Source organism: Chaetodon trifascialis, chromosome 5 (genome assembly GCF_039877785.1).
Source record: "Chaetodon trifascialis isolate fChaTrf1 chromosome 5, fChaTrf1.hap1, whole genome shotgun sequence".
NCBI lineage: Eukaryota > Metazoa > Chordata > Actinopteri > Chaetodontiformes > Chaetodontidae > Chaetodon > Chaetodon trifascialis.
The window spans coordinates 17859601-17887396 of record NC_092060.1 but is presented as its reverse complement, the minus strand read 5'-3'; the positions used below and the strand labels follow the sequence as shown (position 1 = coordinate 17887396).

Below are 27796 nucleotides of genomic sequence, written 5' to 3'. Positions count from 1 at the left end.
TTAATAACTGTCCTGCTATTGTGGAAATGTTTATGGTTTGAGGGAGGAAGAAAGTTGATTTAAACTGCTTCAACTAATGAAAAACAATCCATAAAAAACAAAACAAAAACGGAGTCAGTAGATGTCATAACCTTGGCTTGAATTGAAGACGGCTTGGAAAGCATGTACTTGTAAAATTTTATGAAGTGTGGCAGGACATTCTTTTTAAGGCTTGCACTTTGCATATTAGTACCAACTATAAAAATGCGAAGATATTCCAGTCAGAACAGTGATTCAGTCAGAGCAGTGTTTTCGGATGGGTTAAAGTACTGAACATAGATATATCTGAATGTAGGAGGCATTGCAAAGTCACAAGTCTCTGATGCATCGGCTTTACACGATCATGATGATCGAGGACACAGTCACATGCTGAATATTGAGGGGCCTCCTCTTCTCGGTCAGGAAGATGTTGAGTCCAAGCCAGAAGAACCTCTGCGATGAGGACAGCTCTGGATCTGATGACGGGTCAGAGGTTGGTCTGGAACCTGAGACAGACCGGTTTGGCTTCATTGTGACCAATGGATCCACAGCTGGGTGAGCTGTTCCACATTTATACTTGTACTGTTACTGTAGTGTCATTTCAAAGACATTTCTATTGACATGGGTCAAATGGTAGAAAGACAAATGAAGTCTGAGATGGTCATTGAGGTTATTAAGCTGAAGGTCAAGGTGGATAAGAAAGCCCAGTGTTTCTATTTGTCTTATCCAGACAAATACCTAAAAATAAAAATCAGAGTACAAGAAACACACCTTAATGTCTGGACATCTCAGTCCATTACACGGATTTATTTCCATTATTAAAAACAAAGTATTTTTATTTGTTAATGATTGTGATTAAACATCGCTGATCTGTAAGGTTTTGTCATCAAATCAAAATCAAATTTTTTCAGTCGTTGATAAACCTTTATATGCATGTACTGACTGTTTCATTTGAGGTGAAAATACCTTGTATTTTAAAGGGCAAAAGGCTGAAAAAATATACAATATTCTGTGTGACCACAGGCCGCCCCTCAAATTTCCCCAACATCCAAGTTAGGTAACCTCTGCTCTGTGTTGTCTTGTCACTTCTGCATGTGTTTAAGACACTTAACACTGAAGATTGAAATATTTTCCAGTTCTTTCTGTCAGTATCAGGAGAGATGATTGAAAACAAATTGTTCCCCTGAATACTGAGTTTGTTTGTGAGGGACAGTATAATGGTCTTTGAAGTCATTTTCTTGCAAAGCAACACCACGTATTTCTAAAGAGAACACAAATCTGAAGACCAGTATTTTAATCCATGCTTTTATGAGACAGAACAGCATCTGCATCCAAGGTGCAGAGCCAACTGGGCAAATAACACACTACTGCGATTAATAATGTGCGGTCAAAAGACAATTAGTCATCAGGTCTTAATAAGAAAGCTGCAGCTTCTAAACGACTTATTTGATAATAAAAACGCACAGTCTAAATGTAAAGCATGAGCCAAACAAGAGCAAAAGAAAGCCTTGTTTACACAGAAAGTAAAGTATGAACTTCACAGTTGCAATGGGAGAGCTTAGATGAGGAGGCAGCCACATGAAAGGTCCATAAACGAGCGCATAAACTACAGGTTAACATGCTGGTGATCATGGTGAGTTCAAGTCACGTGGAAAAGAATTCATTTTGAAGCAGGACAGGGATGCCGTGTTGATGTGGGTTTTCTAGTTCTGTAGAAATGTGTAAAATCCATGTCAGAAAGAGTGCAAACAGGAATCGAGATAGTGTACATGAAAAGTACGGAGCGTTTCTGCTTTCAGATAATACCAGCTAACTTTTCTGCAATCAACTCACCGCTTCTTTACATTAAATCTCATCAACGATAAAACAATAAAACAGGACCAGAGGAACCTGCAAATTCATGATAAGACGAGGTGAACAAACTCTTCACACTTTCCCCATTCATAACATCCTGACCTGTCGCCATGGAGACTTATAACTGCGACCGTGTGGTTTTCCTGTTTCCTGTCTTGATTTTCAGAGCACTGTCTTTCTATAATGGCAACACACAAAGGTGCATGCACAAACACGCTGACTTAAAGGGCCTCCAGTTTATCATTCTGGCCTTGCGTTTGGTTGCTTCAGAATACTGACCTGCTGTTTTGTGTGCTGTCTAGTGTCAGCAGCGTGGGCCCGCCCCCTGAGCTGGTCAGGCAAAGGGAGGCCAAATGGATAAACATCATTGGTCAATGGGATCGCATCCTGTTGAAGAAGACCAGTAAGGTGCGTCCCATCTTAGATAAATATGGGGTAAACACACTCCCAAACTGAATGACAGGCCTCTTCCATGAAAGACTTTCTGACATGTTTGAGTAGTAAAGACGTAGTAAATAAAACCAATGATGACTTAATTCAATTTAGCCACCCTAGCTCAGGGCCCTAGTGTTGATGCTTGGATAGAACAATCATAATAGTAAGACCTGTGCTTATCCCACGATGACAAGTCAAAATGTGTGTTATAGCATCCACACTGACTCTTCATCGTCTGAGCTGATCCTGTGCCTCTGTGACCAATGTCCCTGCAGGTCAAAGTGCAATGTCAGAAAGGCATCCCGGCCTCCCTCAGAGCGAAGTGCTGGCCTCTGCTGTGCGGAGCTGCTGACAGGATGAAACAGAGAGAAAATCTCTACCAGGCAAGAAAACGAAACGCCCTCTGTGTCGTCGATGCTTTCAAATTAGCAACAACCACATATAGCTGGGGTCAACGATACATTATCTCGATTTCCCGAATCACAGTGTGAGACTGTGCAATGCAGTGTGATCAGCGCTGCAACAATAAGTCCGTTCATTGATTAGAAAATGTATTGATGAAAGTTTGACAGTTAGTGAATTTATTGTTAATGTCATCAATCAAATAGATATTTTTTATTTTTTGAACTATCTTCTGATCAGCTAATGGTGAAATTGATGAACTGCTTAGTCACTGGAGTCGCTATTCTCTGTTTGGAAATCATTTTAAATGGAGAATCTTCGGGTTTTGGACTGACAGAGCACATTATCTAATCGGCAGTTATCTCTGTTTACTGACCTTTTATACAAAACTCTCTGCAGACGAAACAGTAAATCAATTAAAATAGTTGTTCATTGCAGCAGTAACTGCAGACAATATATGAGCTGTTTTACCGCTCGATACAGGAGATAATGGAATCCATTTGACTTGACTAATGTTAAAGACAAATAGTGAACTTTCTCTTGTCTCTGAGTTAGTCTCTGGACTCGCAGCCTGCTCTGCAGAGCTGGGTGGATGTGATTGAGAGAGACCTGGACCGACAGTTTCCCTTCCATGAAATGTTCCTTTCCAAGGATGGACATGGGTAGGAAACATTTCGACTTCTGTTTGTTTCTGATGACAAGCTGATGGCCACCAAACAAACCTTCAGTTTATTTAGTCTTTAGTGTGTGCCAGCTTTGCTAATACTGCATCTTTTCATTGCTGCCTTCTTTGTTTTTCTTTTGCAAATGTGACTTCTAACTTCTATCTAACCATAATGAGGAGGTTTAAACTTGTGGTTTGTGATTATTAACTGATTATTGTAGCACATGTCGTGTGTGTGTGTGTGTGTGTGTGTGTGTGTGTGTGTGTGTGTGTGTGTGTGTGTGTGTGTGTGTGTGTGTGTGAGTAGGCAGCGCGGTTTGTTCCGGGTGCTGAAAGCCTACACTCAGTACCAACCAAAAGAGGGTTACTGCCAGGCGCAGGGGCCTGTGGCTGCAGTGCTGCTGATGAACATGCCAGCTGAGGTAGTGATCAATAGCACCGTTCACCCCTCTGCCCAATACACAAGCTGCAAACGCATCTCAAAAAGATTTCATTCATAACACTGCTTCAGAGGCAGGACCAGCTTAGCTGACAAAATTCTATACACTTATAATCTGATGTTGACTTGTCCCATCTAAACTGATATGACCTTGGCAGGAGGCCTTCTGGTGTCTGGTGCAGATCAGTGAGCAGTACCTGCCTGGATACTACAGCCCCCTGCTGGTGAGGATATGCACAATGCACCTGATGCTGCGCTTATTTTCTGCTGTAAATTACCTCCAATTCAGCAAACAACAAAAAGACTGATTGAGGCAATGATCAATCACCTTCTCACAGAAACTTTGTGGATATCAGGAATCCTTATTTTACAGGATATATATTTTTTACTCATTATAAGGAAAATTGAGACATATTTCCAGATATTTGCAACACAACCTAACAAGTCTTTGAGTCAGCCAGGTCAGCAGAACATTCAAAAATGCCAAATCTCCTTCAGTAGCACCGGATTTTCTGGAAAATTTCCTATTATTAGGAAATTACAGGCCCATAAAACACATTATTACTTGGATCTCTGATTTCCTGAACAGTCTAAGCACGTGTACTCCTGCAGGAGGGGGTCCTGTTTGATGCAGCCATGCTGACCTGGGTCTTGAAGAGGACGTGTCCAGCTATACACAAACACCTGCAGCACCACGGAGTGGAACCCCTCATGTTCGCCACTGACTGGCTCATGTGCCTGTTCACACGTCACCTGCCCTTCAACACACTGCTGCGAGTGTGGGACCTCTTTTTCTGCTATGGTACGTCCTCTGTGTGGACAGCTGGGAAAGCAACAAAATCTATAATTTCTCAGCTTTATTTGTTATAAATGATCCACTCTTACCTCTCCTCTCCTCTGCGCAGGGGTGAGGGTGCTGCTCCAGGTGGCGGTGGTGCTGGTGCGGCGGGTGCTGGGCCGGGCTGAGCAGAGGAAGCAGTGTCAGGGACAGATGGAGACTCTGGAGAAGCTGAGGGCTGTCAGGGAGCAGGTCCAACATGAAGATGACGCCTTCATCGCCGAGGTGAGAATGAAACAGATGGCAGAGCGCCATGAGAGCAGCCGCTGCGAAAATCTGGCTTCCTTGTTATCAGTTACTTCAAGACAGATTTCTTTACTAGTGTGGATGAGGTCAAACATTAAATATACAACGATAAGGAAATTATTATTCTGTTTTATTTATGTTTTACACAGTGTCCCTTTTTCTTAATTGGGGTTGTAATTAATTCTGTTATTGATCCAAAAATGACAGTAAAACAAACATCAGACCAGTGTTTTTCCTCCTTTTTCAGGTGTGCTCTGTGCCTCTGTCAGCCAGAGATCTGGAGAAGAGGACGGAGAAGGAGTTAGAAAAGTGGAGGAAAGACAGACCCTCATCCACCTTTGACCCCAGAGGTCGCTGTCAGGGATACCAGATGGCGTGGACGAGGGCTCGGCAGAGCGAGGAAGAACAGGACAGGAAGGAGAGAGAGAAAGGGAACCTGTCCGTCCCTCTTGCTCGCTCGGCCTCCACTCTCTCGCTGTCTCCCTCCATCCTCCACAAGAGGTGGAGGAAAGGGGGAAAGGGTAACACAAGCGAATGGGCAGGTGGAGGCAGAGTTGTAAGGCATCTCTCAATGGGAACAAAGGAGGACTGGACGAGCTGGACGGAGCTAAATTTTAAGGCGGTGCAGGGCGTTCAGGAGGAGGATGTCATTTCAGAGGAACATAAAAAACAGAGTGAGCCGAAACAAACAGGAAAAACTGAACAGAAGGAACCTGAAAAGATGAACATCCAAAACACACCGACAGAGCAGGAAGATGAAGCTGTTAGAGTAAAAGAAGAGACTGAACAAGTGGAAACAAGAATCACTGAAAAGAAGGAAAGACAACTCGAAGAGCCAAACAGCACAATGCTCACAGGACAGACAGAAGTAACAAACGTGGAGACAGAACCAACCACAGGCTCCGCCGAAGACCAGCCTGTAGAAAATATTCTTCAACAGAGAGAGGAGCCGGACTCTTCCAGCCAATCACAAGACCTGGAACAGCAGCGTCACAAAAGCAACGACCAGGACACTGAGGTCCAAGACACAAAGAAAGAGACAGAAAGTGGACACACAGATGCTGTGGAGGAAAATCAGACTGAGACACTGAAAGATACTGTTGCAGACACAAACAATGAGGTGGAGACGGAGGTCAACGTAGACCCAAGTGAGGAACATGTGATTCAGGCTGATGTGAAACCAGAGGAGTGTACGGAAATTGAAAATGTGCAACAGACGCAGGTGGGCACAGTCAAAGACGTTTCAGAAATAGGAACTGAGACAAGTCCAAGCTCAGAGACAGACAGCGAGGGCGAAGCCCCAACTGTCAATGATCCTACAGTGGAGACAGAGACGCAACAGCAGGAAGTGATCACAGACGACAGCTCAAAGAGGGATGCATTTGAAGGAAAGTATCACAGCACTGAGTCATTAGCAGAAACGGACCTTAAAGAAAAGTCCCACAAGCAAACAGAGACACAAACTCACATACAGGCACGGACTCAGGACAAGGTGGAGGAGAACGCAGCCTCGGGGGAAGAATTGGAGGCTGAAATAATCCAAACAGACTCAGAACAACACGAGACAGAAGCAGAGACATTAATACTTTGTTCACCTGAATGCATACAATCAAAAGAAGACACTGACTTTGTCGCTGAAGCAGAAATACCAGTTTCAAATGACACTGAGTCAAGTGAAGCATTCTCTCAGTGTTCAGAGGAAGAGTGTGACGCAGTCGCAACTGAACCCACACAGGAAAGAGAAGAAAGATCTCTGACTGATGACAACCAAACACAAGCAGAGGAAACATCAGCAGAAACTCAGAAGAACGAGGAGACTACTGACTCCACAGCACCTCCACAGGAGGAGGTGACTTCAGAGGGGGGAGAAGAGAATCCCACCGCCGAGCCTGATGGGAAGACAAGCTCAGTAGACATGAGCACCACTGAGGAACCTGCTCCTGAACAACCGAAGATCCAGGCCACTTTGGGTGCTGAGGGGCAGGAAGGAAGCACAGAAAATGTTGAAGAAAACACAGCAGGGGAGGATGATGTCTTCATTTCTGCTGAACCAGCACACTCAAATACTGACAGTAACCTGCAAGTCCAACACAAAGAGTCCCACCCAGTAAAAGACCAGACTGAGATGAATAACAGCAGCCTGACACAAGCCTCTGGTCATCGCAGCAGCCGGTCTTCTGGGGATTTCCGCATCCGCAAGTCATCCAGCTCCCATGGGTCCAGGTTAGGGCGCAGGCTCTCTGAAGATCTCTTCACCATGCCACAGAAAATTAGCCAATCACAGTCTGCCTCTAATCAGGCAGAAGTTAAACACACTGAATCCCAGTCCAATCCAGGAGCTGTAAACCCAAGCCAAAGTCCTCCTGATGTGACTTCTGAAGGCACTTCATCACCGTCTGCAGAAGCAGCTGAGGGGACAGAGGTACAGAAGGAGCTGCCCGGCCCCCCGAAACGTTTTGGTCTCTTCCGCAGACTGAGAGGAGAGCAGCCCAAAAAGGCCAAAGCAAAGGGAAAGCCCAAAATGCAAGTCCCCAAAATCCTGATTCAGGACTTCAGTGACGGAACAGAGAAACCGGCTGAGGAAGAGGTGGTGGAGAAACTGAGCTCCAAGGAAAGGAGGAGGAGGCGGCGGGAGCAAGAGAGACGGGAGAAAGAGGAGGAGAGGTTGAGAAAGAAGAGGGAGAAGGAGGAGCTGGAGGAGAAGGAGAAGGAGGGAGAGAGGAAGAAACCGCAGACGAGGGGGAAAAGTTTCCAGGTCCAAGGAGAGAAAGGGAGCAGTTATGAGCCTGCAAAGACTGGATCACAGACTCTTAGACATTCTACTTCTTATGCTGAATCTTACTTTTGACAAAACAAATGCTGTCCGATCTGGAAGGATGAGGAGGCGTTTTACTGAGTGCTTCAGACCGAATGCAGATCCCACTTTGTCCCGCTGAGGAACTAGTTTGAGCTCCATACTGGTTGATGTGCGGAGATCCTAAATCTTTGTCATACTTGAACCTTTTGACATGTAAATAAATATTAAAATAGTGTTAACATACTTTTGAAAAATATGTCTCTTTTATTTAGAGGAGCTTTTTCTGCCTTGATCACAAACCAAACAGGCTGAAAATAAACAGGAAGTGCTTCATGTCCACTTTCACATAATGCCATATTTTCAAGACAAAATTCACATTATACTCCAAAAAAACGCTGGAATACACTAGCGGTGACCATCCTGCGCTGTACTGTACAGTCTTTGCATAGTTTTGACCATGGAGGTGACACGTGTGAAAGTAGTACTGCACACATTTTCAGGTCAGTCCATCTCTCTCCTCTCCACCCGTCAGTCCACTGTCACTCTTCTTCACTGTTCGTCATCCTCGCTGTCACTGGCCAGCACTTCCTGATTTATCACTGGTTGAGTGGACATCTGAGACGATGGAGGAAGCACTGATCCAAAGAACAGGGAACAGAACTGTGGAAGGAAAACACATAATGTGTTTTATTTTAAACGTAAAACATAAGTAATTTCTCCAAGTGAAATCCAACTGTTACCTAAAGTCCATTCCTGATGCGATTTGCCGAAACAAGACAAAACTTTGAGATCTGACACAAAAACCCTCGGCTTGCACGGAATCTGAACTCATGTCTGTCACAGGGTTTTGTCTAATTAGAGCAGTTAGGAGACACGGCATCCGCTCCAGTCACAGATCTCTCATATCCAAATACACAGCTTCTTCTCCTGCTATATTTATCTACCGCCGTACAAAGCCATACCTTTTTATTAGGCGGTCCGGCTGAATCACCCCTTTCATCTTCCTCCTCCTCACTGCATGACCTTGACCTGTGTTTGGCTGCAGCCGGCTGTTCTGAACATGTGGCATTAGCTGACGGGGGTGTGGGTGGACCTGTAGCTGAGGGACCTGGTGCAATACTGGTATCCATGGCGATGAGGTAGGAGTCTATGTCGTCATTCATGAAGTCATCAGGAGGGGGCGGGGGTGTGTGTGCTCTGGGGAGAGAGACAGAAGGGAAAAATAACTTGAATGACAAAGAGAAGGCTGGCTGGCTGACAAGAAACCTTCCAGCCCCACATCATTCAGTTTTGTTTGAATGTTACCGTCTTTTGTTGTGTTTACGTTGGTGGAGGTCATCAGACAGAGTGGCCAGCACAAAGTCCCCCTCCAGGACACTGTCTGTTACTGAAAGCACTATAGGGCTGACACACACATGCACAATGCAAATGTCAGTACATTGTGGTAACACAAGTGATGAACTGTCATCTGTATGACGTTGCTTACCTGCAACATCAGTATGCTTACCTGCCTGGTTCATCAAAAAAAATAGAAATAGGGAGACCAGTAGCCTCTGCAAACATTAACAAACCCTGGAGGAGAGATGACAGACACCTACTTAGCAAACCTCCACCATGAGTAACTCAATGCAAGAAATCTTTATTTAAAAAATGAAGCATGTTTTTAACTGTCTGCAAATTGCCATCAGTGTCTTTTCCCTCAAAACACTTCTCTCCCCCTCTCCCTCAATTTCCCAGTTTTCTCACTCCTCACTAATCCTCTGATTGTTTTGTTCAGTCAATCCTCCCTTTGTCCTCTGTCTCACCCGTAACTCCTTCAGACAAAAGGTGACGCTGTTCTGAGTTCGGACGGCAAAATGCTCGAACTCGTCTGAGGCTAGATAGAGCTCTGTCAGCATGGCCTTGGACTGGTCTGAGACAGACAGCGAGAGAAACAGTAAGGAAAGTAAAAGTAAGTGAAGGATAAAGGCAGAGACAAGATTCAAAACTTTATATTCTATTGATATACATCTATAGGCTACACAGTGCAGCTCTGCCTTTCTGCCACACGAGGGCACCACTGGGTTCATGTCGGTCCTCTCTCCCTTTGCTGCCTCATGTCTCCATTTAACTAACTGTAACTGTGACATAAAAGCAACGCTTCTTGTTTTGATAACAGAAAGTTCCTTGACTCATTAGGCCTGTGGGATTATTAAATATCGTCAAATTAACTCAAACTATGAGTATTTTTCTATCTTTTTTTTTCTTCTGTTATTGAAAGTTACTGCTGTGCCATTTGAAACTTCAGTATATTTGTCAAAAAAGTGACCCAGATTATAAACAACTGTTCCAAATATGCATGTTTGTAGCTGCTGAGTGTAAAAAAAAATAGACGACCAAGTCACCTTCTTCCTCCACATGGTTCTTGACCCACATCCGTTCATCACTCACTGATACAGTCACTTCTTCCAGAGAAGGAGGGAAGTGTGCAACTGTGTCCACCAGCAGCCTGGGAGCAAGAGAGAACCAAAATTGAGCTGTGAGTGAGGAAGGACACAAAAAAAACTACTACTGCTACTTGAGGGGTGGGACTAGTTTCACAGTTTGTGAATGTGGCGAGTCGACATCGGCCTTGATGCAGGTTCCTCTATGACAACAGCTACTTAGTCTCCCTTTCTTGCGAAATTATATTTATTCATTTACTCAACCAACTGTAGTCTAAAAATACCTGCATCAGCCTTAAAAAGCACCAATTAAAGGGCAATATGAAAACCAGATACAAACATAGAAAGAGAGGCTGACAGGTCTCTATTATATTTATAACAAAGAACATTTAAGCATTTTACAGACCTGGGCTGGCATCTGAATATATTGCCATAGCTGTCTTTATCAAACACTGCCTGTAAGCTTTCGCTGTCCTGAAACGACAGGTTATGTGTCTTCAGGAGGCCTGCAGAGAAAATACCAAACACTTTGAGTACACAACCACAGAGACTACAACGCAATGAGTGCATGATGTGCAACATGAGCGATAAATAACATGTGTTGGTGTAAATGAGACGTAATCCTTTTGAAATCATGCGTATAAAGCATCATAAACCGAGAAGGAAGTGAAGCACTGATACCGTGTTTGCAGTGCAGGGTGAAAGTGAGGCGGCTCTTCTGCTCTTCCAGCTTGATGTGACACTTTTCCACTGTTTTCTCCAGAGACGCTAGAGACCTAAATACGGCCTGCACACTCTGAGTCAGACACAGAGGAAAACAAGATGGATTACAAATAAATATACACAAAGGGACAAGACCGACTATGTGAAGTACACTGAAGCAGCCATGAAAACAACATCTTAGTCACATTTAAGGACATATTAAACATGAGTGCACCTTACTTTAGTCTCTACAACTATTTCCACTTGCCCAGCATTTTTTCCGTGTGACAATTCAACTACTTGGTGACACATAATCTACCCCTTGAAATTACTGTCATGCACAACAGTTAAAACGAGGAAGTGCATGGGTTTTGCGAAATTTGCACGAAGATAGCATCAAAGCCATACCACAGTAGCAACATGACCGGAAAGACAGCGTTTGAAGTTGAGGTCATAAAAGAAACTCTGACTCTTATTCATTAGTCAGACTCTGCTCTGAATGTAAATATTCACAGGTCTCGTATGAAAAAATGACTGCAGCGATATCAAACAACAGGTGGTGATGATGATGGAGTACTTGAGCTCATCTGATAAGGTTTTGGAGATGTACACCATGCAAAAGAGGTTCAGAACCACTGACAGAAGATCAAAATCTATGCAAATATATGAATATGACACTTAAACTGTGTACAGCATCAGAAGAACCATAGCTCATCTTTTTCTCTCAGCACACCTTTATTGCTATCTTGCAGCGGAAGGCGTACCCACTGGGGAGGGTGTACCTGCACAAGAAATGGGAGAGGAAGTCGTATTGAGGCTCCCATAAAATGACACACAAAAATGTGATGTTCAGTGACTCTCTCTCTTTCACACACACACACACACACACACACACACACACACACACACACACACACACACACACACACACACACACACAGCAGTGCCCTTCATATACACGCACACAGTCTGCACCTGCTGAAGAAGAGTGGTGCGAACAGGAAGCAAGCATATGCCGACCGAGAGGAGTTCACAGACCGCAGGGCAAGCTACAAGAGAGAAAAAACCAAATCAGTATTATTCATTGACGGAAAGTGTGCACCAACAGGAAACAAGAAGACTATATGCATTGCATGAGGAAGCGTTGGTGTATGTGACAGTATCAGAGAAAATTACCCCATCGTCCTGCGGCTCAACGTAGAGCTCATCACCGATCCTGGACAGAGAATGGATGGCTTTGGCCAGCACTGGACGGTACATGCACACACACACACACACACATACACAGAACAGAATTACGATACCGCTAAGTGTTATCATATGCTGATGTTCTAGTTAAAGACAGGGCTGACAAAAGCAGGAAGTGTTTGCTACCTTTCACGTTTCCTCCCGTAACGACGCAGTCCATTTCTTTAAATTAAGATACAGTTAGATACCACTTTTCCGTTAAGTTAGCCAACTTGGCTAAACGTTAGCCGAAACTAGCGGCTAAAAACCACCAAGCGAACCAATGGGTTTTAATAGTTTGGACATTCAACCGAAATACTTTGAGTGCTGAAAACATATTCCATTTAGTTATAACTTAATTTTCAGGCTTTACTTCCTACAGCAGCTCGCCTTCGCAGTCTCACACTAGTCTTTGCGTTGTTTACGCCGCCATAACCCGCTTCCGCAGTATTGACCAATCAGCGGGGCAAGAAGTCAAAGGGGCGTGGGCCTAAACGAGACAAAACGCATGCGCAATGGGCTTCTGAATTGACAGTTTAACAGCAGTGTTTTTCAGTAAAATACTGTTCTGTATTTACAATAGGCTTCGTTACACATGAAGGAGGAATCTTTGAAAATGTTTGACATGAGATTCGCATGGAGGATAAGGAAATTGAGTCATTATAAACGATAATATGAGATTACCACAACGTGAATTAACGTTTTGTTTATTAGGCCAGTGTAATGATTATATTGCATAATATTTATAATTGCAGAAAGAGGCAACATCAGTAATAGTAACTAAGCAACTAAGTGCTCAAGTACTGTAATGTAATTCTGAGATAATTGTACTTGATATGTGTATACTGCTATATATTTCCACTTTATACCACAAATATTGTACTCTTTACTCTCTAACATTGATCTGTAAATACAAGTTACTTTGCAGATTAACAGTGCTGCTGTGCTATGAAACACTAAACATATGAACATAATAATGTTAACATAATAATGAATATAACCAGCTTTTCTTAAAATAACCAAAGAATGCATATTATTATTATTATTATTATTATTATTATTATTATTATTATTATCAGTTCTGTCATCACTTAACTAAAAATAAAGATTTTTTTCAAAAAGCTTGTGGGAAATAAAAAAGGTGGGAAGGCAATATGATATATATCTGGTTTCGATATTTTTAGTTCACAAAAAAAGACAAAAGAGTTCACAGAGTTCCTATAGAATGGGTTATTCCAAAGGCCATTGCTGACATTTTCATATTTCTTTCATTCTGAAGGCATATAAATAGCAGCTGCACACTAAAAATGCCCTGTAATTACCATCTAAGGGTCATGGTGGTGAGAAAAAGGGTGTGTGTGCACATGTGTGAGTGAGGGAGCCCGGGAGAGAAATAGGAAGGAAGGGAGGGCAAACAGAAAGATGGGCAGAGAGAGTGAGGGAGAGTCACAATTATCTCACCTCACTGGTCTTTCTCGCTGGTCTGCTTCAGTGTGTCAGATCTGAGGAACGCTGCCGTCTCTCCTCCCTTCACTGGTGACTGTTTCTAAAGAGGTGTGACTAAAACAACCTTTGTTTCCTGAAACCATGCGCATTTGGTGAAAGAGCTAGACCTTGAAAAGACACGAGGAGACGAGTCAGAGTGCTGCTGAAACTTATGAGGATTATGGAGGAGTGGAAGCAGTATGACGAGCCGAGAAAAAGAAGATTTTGTATCCAATCTGAGGAAGTAAAAACCTTAAGAGATTGTCTTGTCTTCATACTTGTCACGAGAAACTATTAAGAAGATAACAGAAAAAGATTGGAATACAAAAAAAGAGGAACAGCAAACGTTGGACAAAGGGGTGACGTGAATCATACAAAGTCATGGTCTCCAGTTTCTTTTTAAAGCAACTCATTACGTAAGCCTGTGTGGTATCCATCCTGGTTTCATGGACTACATCAGAGTGTTTACACACACTCATTGTTGTCAAGCTTTTCTGTGTCTTCTGGATTTGATCCACAGCAGTTCTGCTCCTAGATGTCTCAGTCAGGGAATCCACCAGACACTCAGGCCTTGCTGCAGTCCATGCTGCAGAGACTGAAGCTCCAGACAGGAAGAGAGGGCCAGGCATTGCTGCACACACCTGCACCTGTCACAGGTGCTTCCACATGGGGGCAAGGTGGAGAGAAAGGAGCCCCCAACCTCCAGAAAGTGAACAACAGTCCTGCAAATGGCTTTGAGGTTTATACTAATGGTATACCCTCGAAAGAGTTTGGGATATCTGCAGCGGACAGTAACTGTGGCCTCAAAGGTGGGGTAATAACACAACCAGGTTTCGGCTCTGACGTGGACAGGGGTCTCATTTCCTTCCCCAACCACAGAGACAATACTGATGGTGGCACGGGTGAGAAGAGGGTGCTGGGACAGGCCGCAAAGCCTGGGATCACCCCAACAGGAACAGGGAGGCTGTTTCCTGCTCAATCACTTAAGGATGCTGATATCACTTCCTTTGAGAGGACTGATAGGGAGAGCGTGAATTTTCACAGTCCTGCAACGACGAGGCACACCCCTAGTAATAAAGATGCTGCAACAAGCATGGGACAGAATCAGGACTATGACCGGGGTTTTAAACCCAAAGTCTATTCGTGGTCCTCAAAGCCCTCACATGCAAATCTTAACACGGGAAGTCAAGAGGATAAAGCCGTCCATGTGGGAAATGGAGGATTTGGAGCTTCAGCACAAAGCAAAGACATGCAGATTGTCTTGACTGACCAAAAGTCAACAAACAGCAACTCGAGAAGAAAACAGCGATCGTCTGAGAACAGAACAAGAAGATGGACTCAGAAGATCAAGGAGAGATGGAGGGACAGGCCGGGGAGTTTTGGCAAAAAGGGAAAAGAAGAAGAACAGAAGAGTGAGCAAGGGATTGAAGTAAGTAGTTCAATGTGACGATGCTTATTTTCTGTTGTCAACATTAAAAAACAAACATCTTCAGATGAAACTGCAACTTGTTTTCTTCACAGATTTCACCTCAAAACCAGCTTTTTCCAGCAGAAACTCTCATCAACACATCAGATAAGGAGGAAGGAAGGAGCATCTATTCACGGGACAGCAGTGATCCCAGTCAAACCCCTCTGACAGGCACGGAAGACGGCACTAATGAAGGATATACGAGGTATTAAACCAAGAAATTATGCTAAAAATACAAAAATACACCCACACCAGTACTGAATTGAGTATGACACAGGCTAAAAGCTCTCAGTCATTTTCCATTCTTTTTTTTTTTATTTGTCATTCAGCCGTGAAGCAACACGGGTACAATATGTGAGGTATTTCTGAGACATTTCCAACTGCAGTTATGGAATTAGTTTGCGTAGATATTTGTTCTCTCCGATGTCTGGTCTGATGTGCCAAACACACCCTTGTCACTGACAGCGTCTGTCATCAGCCATCATTCAGTCACTTTCACATTGCAAAATGAACATCAACAAAACCACTGGTGGAAGAAGTGTTCAGATGTTTAGAAAACAGGGAGCTCTATGGTACAGAGGAGTAAGATCAGGCTTTGGTGACACAGACAGTACTTGTTAATAGGTTAAATGAATAGTTTGTTTTGTTGTTTTATTTGTTTACAGTAAGAAAAATATAGAAAATCACCAGATTTATCTTCATATGAACAAGGGTGCTGGGTGTTGCACAGGCTGTGAAGACCTCTGAGACAGCTCTCTGCTTAGCTGATGGTATGCTGGTACAGCTTTGAACTGACAGAATGTCTTCTCTTGTGCCAGGTCTACTGGTGACTTTGACTTTAGCCTGGGTTCATTTAGCTTACTGGAGGAGATCGTCACGGGTCAAGAGTGGGCCATGTTCCTAAACCCAAACCAATCAGCCACCTCAACCAATCAGAGGCCATCAGAAGAACTCAAAATCCCACCGAAACCTCATGATAGCAGTCAGTCACCTGTGATTTCAAACCACCAAGGTGGTGTGAACAACCAGTGGAGCTTCAGGGGCACGGAGGCATCACCAGTTTCAGATTTAAGCATGGCACAAATATCACCTGATGCTTTCCGACCTGTCAGCATGGACGTTTCAGAAGAACAACAGCAGCACATTCGCAGAGAGGCTGACCGGTTAGAACCAATGGAGCAGGGACACATCCAATCAGATGGACCAGGACAGCAACTGACGCCTCTGTCCTCTGCAAAGGTTACATGCTTACTCCACTGGATTTTAAGTTTTCTCATGTTCATCCTCTCCACATTGACAAAATGGATGTCTTTACTAAACCATCAACACGAACATGAAAACACATGTAAGCACTTCACCCTGTTGTCTGTATTTGCAGCCTGCAGATATTCTGAACAACTCACTGCTGAAGAGCAGAGCCCACCTGAACCGGAAGAGACAGCACCAGCCTGCTGAGAGGAGAGCCGAGAGGCTTCCAACAGAGACAATGAGTGACGCAAAAGAGGCAGACAGAGGTCAGAGCAACTTATTACGCTGCATAATCACATATTTAGTGACAATCACATATAGTTGTAGCTGACAAACAGGGCTAACATTAAAAAATTCAATTCTCTTGCATCTTGTCTTACAGGGGGGTCCATATCCTCACTGGGTCCAACAAGCAGCTACGTGATGGAGGAGACAGGAGAATCACATGATAACGTCATACCTTTATACACTCTGAACTCTCCTCCTCCACCTCTCAGTCCATCTTCCTTTGCTCCTTTTGCTCATACACCCAAGGGTGTCCTCAAACACTCCATATCCCAGGATTCAGAGTCCTCAGTAGAAATAATGACAAAAAGGGTAAGTTAAAAAAAATTGTTTATAACACTGCCCCCTTGTGGTATAAAATGTAAAAATGCCATCGACACAGTATGAATGTGACAGAAGTCCATTCTGCATACTAATTCTAAGCAGAATCAAAGAAAGAAATGCTTAATTTAAACTCATATAACTATTCATTCATTATTCTTTCCTCATATATATCGAATTTACTGTTTGAGCAATGAACGTTAAATAGAACGCTTCAGAATGCTGAAAGTAAATCATTTTCTTTCTTTGCTCTTTTCTGTTCATCTTTCCTTCTTTATTCCTTTCATCGTACTCTGGATCAGAGGCGAGTCGAGGACAACCGCCGTGTTCACTTTTCAGAGGGGGTGGTCACCATAGTGCCCCCACAGCTGGATCTGGATGCTACAGACTCAGAGGAGGATACAGGAGCAGAGGAGGACTCTGTGGTAGAGCAGGAGGGTGAGGTGGAGCAGGCAGTGATGGAGGAGGTAGCACCAGCACGGCGGCCTGCTCTCCCTGCCTGGATACTGGCTCTGAAGAGGAGGAACACAGGGAGGAAGCACAGATAGTCAAACTGCAAAAAATGAGCATTAAGTCTGACAGACTTGTCTTAGGACAAATGACGAATGAAAAATAAATGAGATCAGGTGAGATGGCTCATCTCAGAAGCAGTTTCATCTGCTTTAACTGCATCATCACCACACCTCTTCTGTGAGAGGTGTGATTTTAAGACTTAAGATGAGCGTGTTCTGCAGTGCACACGGAAAGTTTGCAGACTGGATTTCTGTTTGGACACCTGATGCACTTCTCGGTGTCCCGTTGCTCCTCGTCCCACCACCGTGTCGAGACTATTTCAAGCCTTCGCAACCACAACCATCTACACCTGCAACGCTGCTTTGCTTCTCAGCGCTTCAGCAGCAGTTGTTGTAGGGAAAACTGATCAAACTGGCACAGCAGACTTCTCCAGCTGCACCAGAGGTTCAGTAGCAACAAGTCTGATTTCTTCACCTCACAAGGACGATGACTTTTATGACTCAGTTTTAATTCATCCGTTTTTGTCCATGCTCTCTTCTCTGTCTGTCTACTTAGACTGGATTATATACTGCCAGTGTGGCATCAGCTGCTTTTAAGCTGATTTGGTTACTGGAGTAAATATTCTTCCACCAGCTTTTATCAGACAGATTGTGTTGATGTCCTCCTCCTCTTCCTCCTCCTCCTCCTCCTCCTGTCTCACACTGTACGGCAGCAAACTACACTCTGGTCTCTTGTGAGTGTCCCTCTGTCTCTTGGTAATGGCTCAATGTCCGGCCATCCTGGAAATTAAACCCCAGAGGAGGAGAAGAGATAGTTAGAGCTGAAGCAGTGGCGGCTGCAGAACAGCAGTGGTTTCTGAGAGTCCGCAGCTGTCTGCTCAACTCTTGAAACCATATTTTGATATCTTGCTGTCTCAGTGGCACACACATCCAGTCTTGCTTTGCCTCCAAATGCTGTTCTAGTAGTCAAAAAACTTCAAAACTATGAGTTCATTCTGTCCACAGATGAGCTACAGAGTGAATCGAGGTACATCCTTGGGAGAGATAGAGCACCTCATGGCACTGTGTATCATATCCTGTCATTTCCTTTCTATGCATTATATCGATTTGTGTAATTAAATTAGTACATCAAACTTGGTGGCTAACTGCTGTCAGTTCCTCTGTGGCCTCCCTTCACAGCTATCTTCTCTCGTAAATCACTGTCAGAGCCATTAAGAAGCTCTTTAGCTCATCTATTAGTGCCTTGGTCAGTTTTTCATGAAACAGGGGGAACAGAGCGAGGAGGGGTGAGGAGGCACTGAAATGTGCAGTATGTGGGTGAGAAAGAGAGCAAAAAGAGAGAGAATTAGCTAAATGCTTGAGATGAAAGTGTGGGAGTGGACCGGAGAAATACAGATAATTTTAAACTCATTTTGGATTGTCCACACACAAAAAAAAGACTTGCATTAGTCCATTAGTCTGTCCAGTAACATTGCCTACTGTGCGTCATCGCCCAGAAGGAGTCTAATAATGGTCCATTTGTAAACCTCAAACCACACACACATTTACCTCACTGCTGTCCCCTCCCACAACACACACACACCATTATCAACCATGTCACCATTAAGGGACTCTTCAGCGCTTTTATTTGTGCAGGACAGAGACAAAGGGCAGTCGGTGAGTGCGTGAACACAACAAGAAAGAGAAATGCTCAAAATGTTACGCAAATAAGTTTATTCTCAGCACTGTTTTTTTTTTGTTGTGTGTGTGTGTGTTGAACATATTTTCCAATTCTTGGCTCGTTTGAGCAAAGCTAAGTGAAAACGAGAAGGGGATTTATTCAGCTTTAATATTTTGGCTGACAAACAGGAGGTTGCAGTTTATTGGAGTTAAGACGCCATAAAATGTCTTGTAAAATGAAACTGCTTACAATAAAATAACATTTTTACTACAGGATGCTTCCCTCTGAGTTTAATGACTGTAGTTTGAACTTAACTGTATGTAAATGGTGAAGAGTTGAACCTTTTTTAGGGGAACTAACCAGGAGGCTCCAGTCTGCCAGTTATTGTTCGCAGCTACAAGGCCTCAGTTCTTTTCCCCTGGCAGCACTGTTGTCCTCCTTTACACAGTTTCATAGACCTGGCAAATTAAAACTGACTGCAGGACCCTGGCAACCAGAAAAGACATAATGAATCTCTTGCGAGGCAATAAGGGGGAGAGAAAGAGAGAGAAAGAGGGATGCCCAGTTCTTCAGATTGTCAGACCAGTCAGATTGGTTGGTCACACGTATCGAGGGAAATGGATCCAGAGTCGTACGAGCTCTTGATACCTGGTTTGAGTGACAGCTGGCTGTCTGGGCTCTGAGCAAGGGATGCTGCGATCTGAGCCTCTGACACCTGGATGGACAAAAAAAAGAAAATATGGGATAAAGGTCTTACAGAAACGCTCACAGCTGTGCTCAAAGCCACTCTGACGTCAGTGTCTGGAAATGTATGCAGATGTATTTAAAAAGCAAAAGACAAACAGAAAAAACCTGCTTTACCTCTTCAAACTTCTTGGCTTTGTACTGATCTGCCCCTTTCAAGAAATTCAGTAAGATAACATCACAGAGAACCGTACCCTGAAGACACAGATGAAAAAAAAAAAAAAAAAAAAAGTGTTATGAAAGCTGACAGGAAGAAGACAAATACACTTTCTATCTTTAGCCGGATCAGAAACTCCTACCAGTCCAACGGAGGTGAAGGCAGCGACCAAGTTGATCAGCGTTGGGATTGTGTCAAACTTTCCAGCCTGAAAGAAATAGGCAGGAAGAGACGGAGTCAGCTGAGGTAACAGCTCCAGACAGAAGTGCTCTCTCTACAAAATTAAATAAAACTTGTATTTCACTTTTTAAATGTGTTCTGCACAACTTGTTTGTTGAAAAGTGTTTGTTGAAAAGTGTACAAACGGTTAGCTTAGCTCAGCGTGAAGACTGGAAGGGGAGAAACAGTTCGCCTGTCTCCTAAGGTAACAAACTCCATCAGCACCCCTTAAGATCAGTAATTAACATGTTACATTTTGAAAAATAAAATAAAATAAATGAATAAATTACAAGATGGTTTTACAGGGGGTTATGTGTGGGCTAGGCTAGCTGTTTCAACCTGTTTCAGTGCTTGTGCTAAGCTAAGCTAAACGACTACTGGCTCCAGCTACATATTACAGATCTGAGAATTGATGTTCTCATCTAAATCTCTGCAAGAAACCAAAAAGGTGGATTTGCCAAAACATCAAACTATTCCTTTAAAGAGATTAATTCTTTCAGCAAATGACAGTAACACTGTCCACACTATCCAGTGTGAAACAATTCATGGCACTACATAACCTTAAAGGATGTATTTAAACATGTTTTCAGTGTTGCAATCTCCAAAAACTGAAGTTTAAAAATAGACATAATGGATACATGCACACACCAATTCCCAGTTCGCTACAATTTCACACAACTCACGTTGCCAGTGACCATAACATCAAAGCGGATTGCATACGCTTTGTGAAGTGTCCGGAAATCAGTTCCATTCTCTGTCTTGTAATATTTTGCAAACCTGGATTCAAAGACAAGAAAAAAGTGACCAATGTTTGAGAAGGCACGAAAAGACTGAGTCGACATCCAGAGGAAAAATCAGCCTCACTACCTGAAGTTGTAGCCTTTGGAGACGGCGTTCTTGGCAAATGGTGCGTCAAGTCGAGTGAAAGAGTACTTGGGGACGCAATTCTCAATGTTCATGTCCAGGTTACACCTCCACTGAATGTTTATTCCTATTTCCCCACCCTGAAAGAAAAGGACACCTGTAACAATGAGGTGAGCATATGAGAGGGTAAATTTTGCTTGCTTTTTGTGTGCTCAGTCTTTGGCTTGTAGTAACCAGAACTAGCTCAAGTCAGAAAGAAGCATAGGGAAAAGAGAGAAGAAGAAGCAGATCAAGAGGCTCAGTGATGCACCAGCTGGTCAGTCACAATAGTGCTCTTGTCTCTTGTTTCTTGACTGTTCTGTTTACTCCTTGTCTCTTAGTGGACCAGTGGAAACAATTTTGTTTAATAAAGTTATTGAAGAGGGAAAACAAAGCTTTTTTCAAGCTAACAGGCTTGCTAAAGGTCAGTTACCTGATCTCTGAAAAGCATTCACCTTATGTGGAACATCTTACACTGAATCGTGGACGTGTAATAAATAAATGGTGCAAACCAGCATAATAAGCTACAACAGTTTCCTGTTTTTGGCCCTCCGGCTTGTCGGTCAGAGTTTAAAAACTTATTCAACTTTTTCAAATTGGGTTTGTCCCTCATGACAGCACAGCCCCTCCTCCTCTTCCACTACATGTTGACAAAACGGCCACTTTCTGCGCAGCTTCCTGTGCAGCTACAGCATTTTAGCCTTGAGGATGAAGGAAAGTTTGAGGAGAAGCAGGAGGAACGAGGATAGACGGACCTTGTCTGCCAGGCCAGCCACGTTCTGCCCAGTGTAGTTCAGCACGTCCCCCACACGAAAGATGGGGCAGAAGGGGCTCTTCTCCGGATGGTAGGTACATTTCTTGATGTCGCTAGACGTCATTGTGGAGGGGAAGTTCCCTCTGAGAGAGAGTGATTTCATGTTGGAAAAAAAAATAAGTCAACTAAGTTACCATGAATGAAATTAGAAAATGTGTGTGTGTATGTGTGTGTGTGTGTGTGTGTGTGTGTGTCTGTGTGTGACCTACCTGGTGACATTGAAGAGTGGAAAACGAATGCTGTTTTTGATGAAGATGGTGAAGTTGTTCACATCCAGCATCGGTGAGCTGAGGAGGATGTTCACAGAGAAGGAGGAGTGAGGACAACAACTGAGGCTTTCAATAAGGGAAATGTCATCTGGTGCACAGGCGTATCTGTGTGTGTGTGTGTGTGTTAATCTTACATCTTGATGCTGTCATTCTCGGCTGGACACCATCCTTCAATCTCACACTGACCCTTGGAGTCATTTGAGGGCTTAAGACAAGTGCCTGTTATTACTCCTGGTGTAGAAGACAGTAAACAGTGAATAACTGCAAGAAGAATTTATATAAATTTTTTCTGCATTTTCTAACTACCCTGCAGCAGAAAAATCTGACTTCACTGAGATAAAAGATCGAAAAGATAAATAGACACAACTTATGCAAATAGAAGCGAATCTGGTCATTGCACTGGACACTGGACAGTGGACAGTGGACAGTGGACAGTGGACAGTGGACAGTGGAGCAGCATCAGAACTGCAGGCCGGCTGTCAACCACTCGACTGAAGGATTGTAGTAATGTAAAAGTTGGAGATGTTGGAGGGAGGCGGCCGACCTTTCCAGTTTGCTGATCTTATTGCGTGTTAAACTGATTGAGTGTTCGGCCTCTGCAGTCTTTTTGTGTTTGGAGGAGAATGATAATGAGCTCCATGTTCAGGTAAGACTGTAACAACACCTACAGTCCCGATGTGACAAGAAGGAGTCAGACTCACCGTTTGAAAGGATGGCACCAAAATGCTTGTGGCATTCTTTATCTGTGTCACAGCTGAACATCTTAACAGACTGAAACACACACACACACACACACACACACACACACACACACATCAGAGTTATGCATGAGCAGCTTTCTCAGTCTTTCCTTCAGTGAAATAAACATGTATAACAGATTAGACATTAACCACAAAAGTAGAAATTAGCAAAGATTAGTAAAAAGCTTTAAAAAACGTTTTCAGAAGTGATTTAAAAGATGTTCCTCAACTGCCCAACTTATGACATCATCTTTATTCATCCATTTCTAACATTTTTGTATCGTGAGTAACATACAACACAGACTGCAATTAGCATTTCATTATGCCACCCTGTGTGGTAAGACGATAAATAAATTAACCATGTCCTTTTTATGAAGTGCTTCAAACGTAATAAGTAAAATCTGAACAACCACTAAAACTGATCGGTAACCAGATACTTAAATGTGTCTTCACCTCTGGGCATTTTCCTTGGAACTGATTTTCGGTGATGATGACTTTGGTCATGATGCAGAACACACCTGCACCCTGAAACACAGCAGAACGGTGTGTTTATGTGATGCTACACAGAGGCCAACATGTGCCTCATGTAGGGCATTGTATCATAAAAATGCTAAATGCTAATGCTGGATTAACACTGACATTATCGACTCACACAGACTTGCCGATGCTTCACATACACCACAAACCACCAAAGCTTGAATTCCACCTTAAGGAGGTTATGTGTGTAGTCTGTTTACTTCAGATAAAGCATTTCACTATGCAAAAAGGTAGATATTTGAAAGCAGCGGTCGCACCAAAAGTCAGAGGTCATGCTTATATCTGAGTTAACCAGGTGTTATCAGGGCCACTCACCTGTTGGGGGAAGACGTAGTCAGCCACATCCATCACTTGGCCGTTATGGTAGCCAAAGCCTTTTACTTTGGTCATCACAGAGGACTCGATGCCGGTGTCGGTCACCTGATAAGCTTTCTCGTGGATGAAGACCCAGCTGCAGGACCAAGGACACAATGCGAAAGACTGAACAGCAGGTCAAGAGTTCAGGAGAAAATGAGGACTCTCATTTCTGCCTACAATGAACTGCGAACACTCATTTCAACTCTTTCTTATATCAAATTCAGCCTTAAAATTAGTTTTCACGAAAAAGAAGAAAAAAAATGTCGGTTACAATTTCTAAAATTGGACCCAACACCTGGAATTTTGCTCAGCGGCACTTAATGTGAAAGACATTTTTAATCACCTGGATGACACCATAATAACAAAATTTAATTTTTCGCTTTTCCTGCGACTGTATTTCTTATCAAGAAAGCTGGAAATGATGCTCTTGCTCTTTTAGTACAGCAGAAATGATATAAGAAATTTCAGTGCAAAAAAAGTCTGCAGATTTTTTCCATAGAAAAAAAATAGTTTTAAAATTTTCATTGATCCAACATCAATATCATTTGACTCCAACATCCATTACTGGACTCTGGCTTCAGACCTTTGTTGCAGATCACTCCCGGTATTTCCTTTCTAAATGTGCTACTTTTATTGAAGCAAAGCATGTGCTATTTGACAATTCAGTAAAGGGCATGTTGAGCATGTCAGGAGCAGTTTCACATTCACTTCTCTTTAGTCTAAAACAATACAAACAACAAACATGGAAGTCAAATACAAATCACTGACCCGACAAAGTACGCGATGATGAGCAGCTGTACGATCCGGTTGATGATACCCACAGACCAGCTCTTCACCACCACAGACTTGGTGGTCTCATAGGTGAAGAAGTCAGTGATGCAGCCCCACACCAACGAGCCCATGGCTGCTCGTCAGTACCAGTCAGGGAGCGCGGCGGGTCGGGTCCTTCTGAGTCTGAGAGGAAAAGTGCCGTCTCAACAGGTGCCTTCAGAGAAGTGTGGCGGTAAACCTGTTCAAGAAGCTCAGTCCTGATGCCGATGAGAGAAATGCGGTTGTGATTTTCACCCCCGGTTTCTGACTCCTCAGCGTGGCCTGTGTTCATCTGCTTCATTAGATATTTGATGGTCAGACCTCACTATCTCTCTCCTCTGCCTCACTGTCTTTGTTTCATTGGTTTATAACACAAATTGGACCTCCCCTTTCTTTCCTCAAACGACGGAGAGGAAAATGCGAAAGTATCCCTCCCTCTTTCTCTTGCCTTCTTCACCACAAATCCCCATCTCCCACGCCTCTTCTCTCTCCATCTCTGGCTGATTCCAGCTGTGTACTTCTGAAAACAGACACGATTATTCAGGGACTCTAATCGATATGCCATATATCCATTTCCATTTCGGTCCAGACACATTTCTGACATCCTCTCAGTGGGTTTTTGACACTTCATGGATGCTTAGTTTAGGCTATGGTTATTTATTGGTTTGTTTCACAGTGAGGCTCTTTAATAGGCCTTCCTACAAAGGGACAGAGTCAGTCACAAGGTTAGTTTTCACCTTCTTAAACACTTAAATAAGACAAGTACATTAGTTTACTGCTACTGTACATCAGCTGGGTCTTTTGTGAGATTTCCACCTGATATGAAGCTGTTTCATGGTTCATGAAAAAGTACTAATTTGCTAATCATTTGAGGATGAGCTCAGTCTTTGTATCAATGCATGGTCCCATTCAGTATAAATCTGTCACAATTCAAGGGATCCTTATCAAAAATGTTTGAACGTGTTTTGCATTTGTATGTAAAATTGATTATATATAATAATTGTTCATCTTATCAGCCTTGTTCAGATCAATTTTCTCTGACCGGAAATGAGTTGGGTTGCTTCTTAGTCACTGCATATCAATTTAGTCAAGATCCAGGATGAGAAAATGTGTTCGTCCACTGTCGACTGATTGTGTTTTCACATTTATTCTGCCTCATGAAGAAGCGCCATGTTTTCTAAATACATGTAACTAAATAAATGTTAAGTCAGAGGAGTATTTAATAAATGTAACTGAAGACTACTGACCATTTTTAACACGACAGAGGACACTTTGATCAGGACAAAGTTCATCTGAGATCCGTTCACAGCTTCTTGAGAGAAGCTGTTCAAACTTTGTTAGAACTTAAAACGTAACGACAAATCCAAACGTTCAATACGAACGCCATTTTGTCCATTTCTGTGCATTGCCAGTATAGAAAAAAAGAAATCTGATTCCATACTTAGAGGTGCCTATAAGAGGCTTGAGTCTAAATGCACTGTGATAAATTACTCACAGTGGCATTATTGACAACTGTGCAATAATTGCGACATTTGATACGACCACTTCTCAATACACTCACGAGCACCGACAACATCAGCCTCTCGCATCAGGGAGATAACGTAATAAAGCAATGACAGTGTGTGTGTATGTGTGTGTAGATGTATGTGCCTGGAGACCATGTCATTTCTTAAGTGGGTCCATTATGTTTGTGGTCAATTAATGGTAACCTAACACATGACACACATGAACACACATGCACGCTTCAGACGTACAAACACGCACACACGCTTTCTGACTCTAACGTTTATCACGAAGACAGATGCAAGCATTCCTGTAATGGCCAATGATACCGTGAAACCTATACATTTACAAACCAATATAAGAAACAGTTTGTCAGATTGGAGATGCGGACGGACGGATGCGCGCAAGGAGCGGAGGATTGCCGGATGGATTTTCTTTGTGAAAGGGGAAACCATCATGAAAGTGATCTTCATTTAGCAGGAAAGGCTCCATGTAAACACGGTGATGCTCAATCCATCTTTGATCGCTGCGTTTAGGGCATGCCAACACACAAACATCCCAAGATCACGTGAACACAGCCTCACGTATAAACACACAACGTGAAGAAGAACCTATGCAGTCTCCCTCAGTCAGCTCTGGTGCAGTTACACTCGTATTTGCCAAACAAATATAAAGTTTTGGCTCGGAGGAAGGCAGCGAGAGTCAGTACAAAGAGAAATACTGCCATGCAACTCCACATCCACATTCATGCTCCCCACTGGATGAATCTGACTTTGGGGATTTTGGCCCAGATGTTTGTGCATTCATGGATCCCACACTGTGAGGAGTGAAATCTGAGATAAAATAAAATCTAAGATAAAACCGTCTGTCTCTCTCTCCCTCTCTACAGCTCTACATGGGAAGTGTCCTGAGACAACTTCTGTTGTGATTTGGCCCTATATCAAAAAAACTGAATTGAATATGGGGCAGCAAGGTGGAGCAGCAGGTAGGGCGCCTGCCTCACTGCAAGAAGGTCGCTGGTTCGATCCCCGGGTCGGGCGGGGCCTTTCTGTGTGAAAGGCCGTGCATGCGTGGATTCTCTCCGGGCACTCCGGCTTCCTCCCACAGACCAAAAACATGCTCATCATCTAAATTGTCCTTAGGTGTGAGCGTGAATGGTTGTTTGTCTATATATGTTGCCCTGCAATCGACGGGCGACTGGTTCCGGTACCCCGCCTTTCGCCCAATGACAGCTGGGATAGGCTCCAGCCCCCCCCCCCCCCCGCAACCCCAAAAGGGATAGTCGGGTAGAGACAATGGATGGATGGATGAATTGAATATTGTAAATATGCAATATGCACCTCTGACAAGATAGATCCACCTCAAAACTAAAAGTAAATAGAAGTTAAGTTATAAAGCTGTTTTGTTGAGGTCAGCACTTCCTTGTATTAATACAAATGTATTTGTTTTCAGTCTGGCTGCACTGCTTTTAAGAGAACTGTGGCTCATTGAGATGAGATATTTTTACTTGCTGAACAGATACTCTCGCTTTTTTAAAGTAACATTTGCATCATATTATTGCTTATTTTCTTGTTTTTTGAGAGCTGAGGTTTTGCAGTGCAGACTTCTTGGATATCTTTGGATATGATTCTAATTAGTTTTTCAGGGTAATCATTTTGATGATACGCGACTTCTAATCGAGCATTGCAGTCAGGGTAACATCTTAATTTGTCAAATACT

At 43.2% G+C, this 27796-nt stretch overlaps 4 protein-coding genes across 4 annotated transcripts; 2 read left to right on the top strand and 2 right to left on the bottom strand.

Moving 5' to 3' along the window:
- Positions 1 to 445: 445 nt before the first annotated feature.
- On the top strand, positions 446 to 8037 carry tbc1d10c (TBC1 domain family, member 10C). Its single transcript, XM_070962185.1, has 9 exons — positions 446 to 573; positions 2175 to 2280; positions 2583 to 2690; positions 3265 to 3371; positions 3681 to 3795; positions 3971 to 4036; positions 4425 to 4614; positions 4718 to 4875; positions 5144 to 8037. Exons 1-9 carry the CDS (start codon positions 446 to 448, stop codon positions 7742 to 7744), a joined length of 3579 nt encoding a protein of 1192 aa, XP_070818286.1. The 3' UTR covers positions 7745 to 8037.
- On the bottom strand, positions 7938 to 12513 carry rad9a (RAD9 checkpoint clamp component A). Its single transcript, XM_070962886.1, has 12 exons — positions 12193 to 12513; positions 11995 to 12065; positions 11794 to 11867; positions 11552 to 11600; positions 10798 to 10912; positions 10523 to 10622; positions 10078 to 10181; positions 9499 to 9605; positions 9201 to 9265; positions 8999 to 9097; positions 8656 to 8890; positions 7938 to 8353 (listed from the first exon to the last, which is right to left on the bottom strand). The coding sequence occupies exons 1-12, from the start codon at positions 12224 to 12226 to the stop codon at positions 8243 to 8245; spliced, it is 1164 nt and encodes a 387-aa protein (XP_070818987.1). The 5' UTR covers positions 12227 to 12513; the 3' UTR covers positions 7938 to 8242.
- A 1411-nt stretch (positions 12514 to 13924) lies between these two features.
- LOC139330950 (A-kinase anchor protein 200) lies at positions 13925 to 17409 on the top strand. The gene is made up of 6 exons (XM_070962183.1): positions 13925 to 14959; positions 15052 to 15203; positions 15817 to 16237; positions 16377 to 16512; positions 16629 to 16843; positions 17155 to 17409. The coding sequence occupies exons 1-6, from the start codon at positions 14066 to 14068 to the stop codon at positions 17398 to 17400; spliced, it is 2064 nt and encodes a 687-aa protein (XP_070818284.1). The 5' UTR covers positions 13925 to 14065; the 3' UTR covers positions 17401 to 17409.
- A 1750-nt stretch (positions 17410 to 19159) lies between these two features.
- p2rx3a (purinergic receptor P2X, ligand-gated ion channel, 3a) lies at positions 19160 to 24666 on the bottom strand. Its single transcript, XM_070962952.1, has 12 exons — positions 24533 to 24666; positions 23723 to 23858; positions 23324 to 23395; positions 22832 to 22901; positions 22265 to 22361; positions 22071 to 22148; positions 21803 to 21944; positions 21012 to 21148; positions 20828 to 20921; positions 20068 to 20133; positions 19886 to 19963; positions 19160 to 19739 (listed from the first exon to the last, which is right to left on the bottom strand). Exons 1-12 carry the CDS (start codon positions 24664 to 24666, stop codon positions 19611 to 19613), a joined length of 1233 nt encoding a protein of 410 aa, XP_070819053.1. The 3' UTR covers positions 19160 to 19610.
- Between the last annotated feature and the right edge of the window lie 3130 nt (positions 24667 to 27796).

Bases quoted from the DNA above. Each gene is read 5' to 3' on its own strand.
- tbc1d10c (XM_070962185.1), top strand. From the start codon at position 446: ATGTTGAGTCCAAGCCAGAAGAACCTCTGCGATGAGGACAGCTCTGGA. The intron at 3,796-3,970 runs GTAGTGATCAAT...TGACCTTGGCAG, and splicing joins TGATGAACATGCCAGCTGAG to GAGGCCTTCTGGTGTCTGGT. The intron at 4,876-5,143 runs GTGAGAATGAAA...CTCCTTTTTCAG, and splicing joins ATGACGCCTTCATCGCCGAG to GTGTGCTCTGTGCCTCTGTC.
- rad9a (XM_070962886.1), bottom strand. From the start codon at position 12,226: ATGGACTGCGTCGTTACGGGAGGAAACGTGAAAG. The intron at 10,913-11,551 runs GTGTGCTGAGAG...TGTCTGACTCAG, and splicing joins GCTGCAAGATAGCAATAAAG to AGTGTGCAGGCCGTATTTAG. The intron at 9,606-10,077 runs GTGACTTGGTCG...TGTCTGTCTCAG, and splicing joins GAACCATGTGGAGGAAGAAG to ACCAGTCCAAGGCCATGCTG.
- LOC139330950 (XM_070962183.1), top strand. From the start codon at position 14,066: ATGTCTCAGTCAGGGAATCCACCAGACACTCAGGCCTTGCTGCAGTCC. The intron at 15,204-15,816 runs GTATTAAACCAA...CTCTTGTGCCAG, and splicing joins ACTAATGAAGGATATACGAG to GTCTACTGGTGACTTTGACT. The intron at 16,844-17,154 runs GTAAGTTAAAAA...ACTCTGGATCAG, and splicing joins TAGAAATAATGACAAAAAGG to AGGCGAGTCGAGGACAACCG.
- p2rx3a (XM_070962952.1), bottom strand. From the start codon at position 24,666: ATGGGCTCGTTGGTGTGGGGCTGCATCACTGACTTCTTCACCTATGAG. The intron at 23,859-24,532 runs GTCAGTGATTTG...TTGGTCCTGCAG, and splicing joins ATCATCGCGTACTTTGTCGG to CTGGGTCTTCATCCACGAGA. The intron at 19,964-20,067 runs GTAGGAGTTTCT...CTGTGTCTTCAG, and splicing joins CCTTCACCTCCGTTGGACTG to GGTACGGTTCTCTGTGATGT.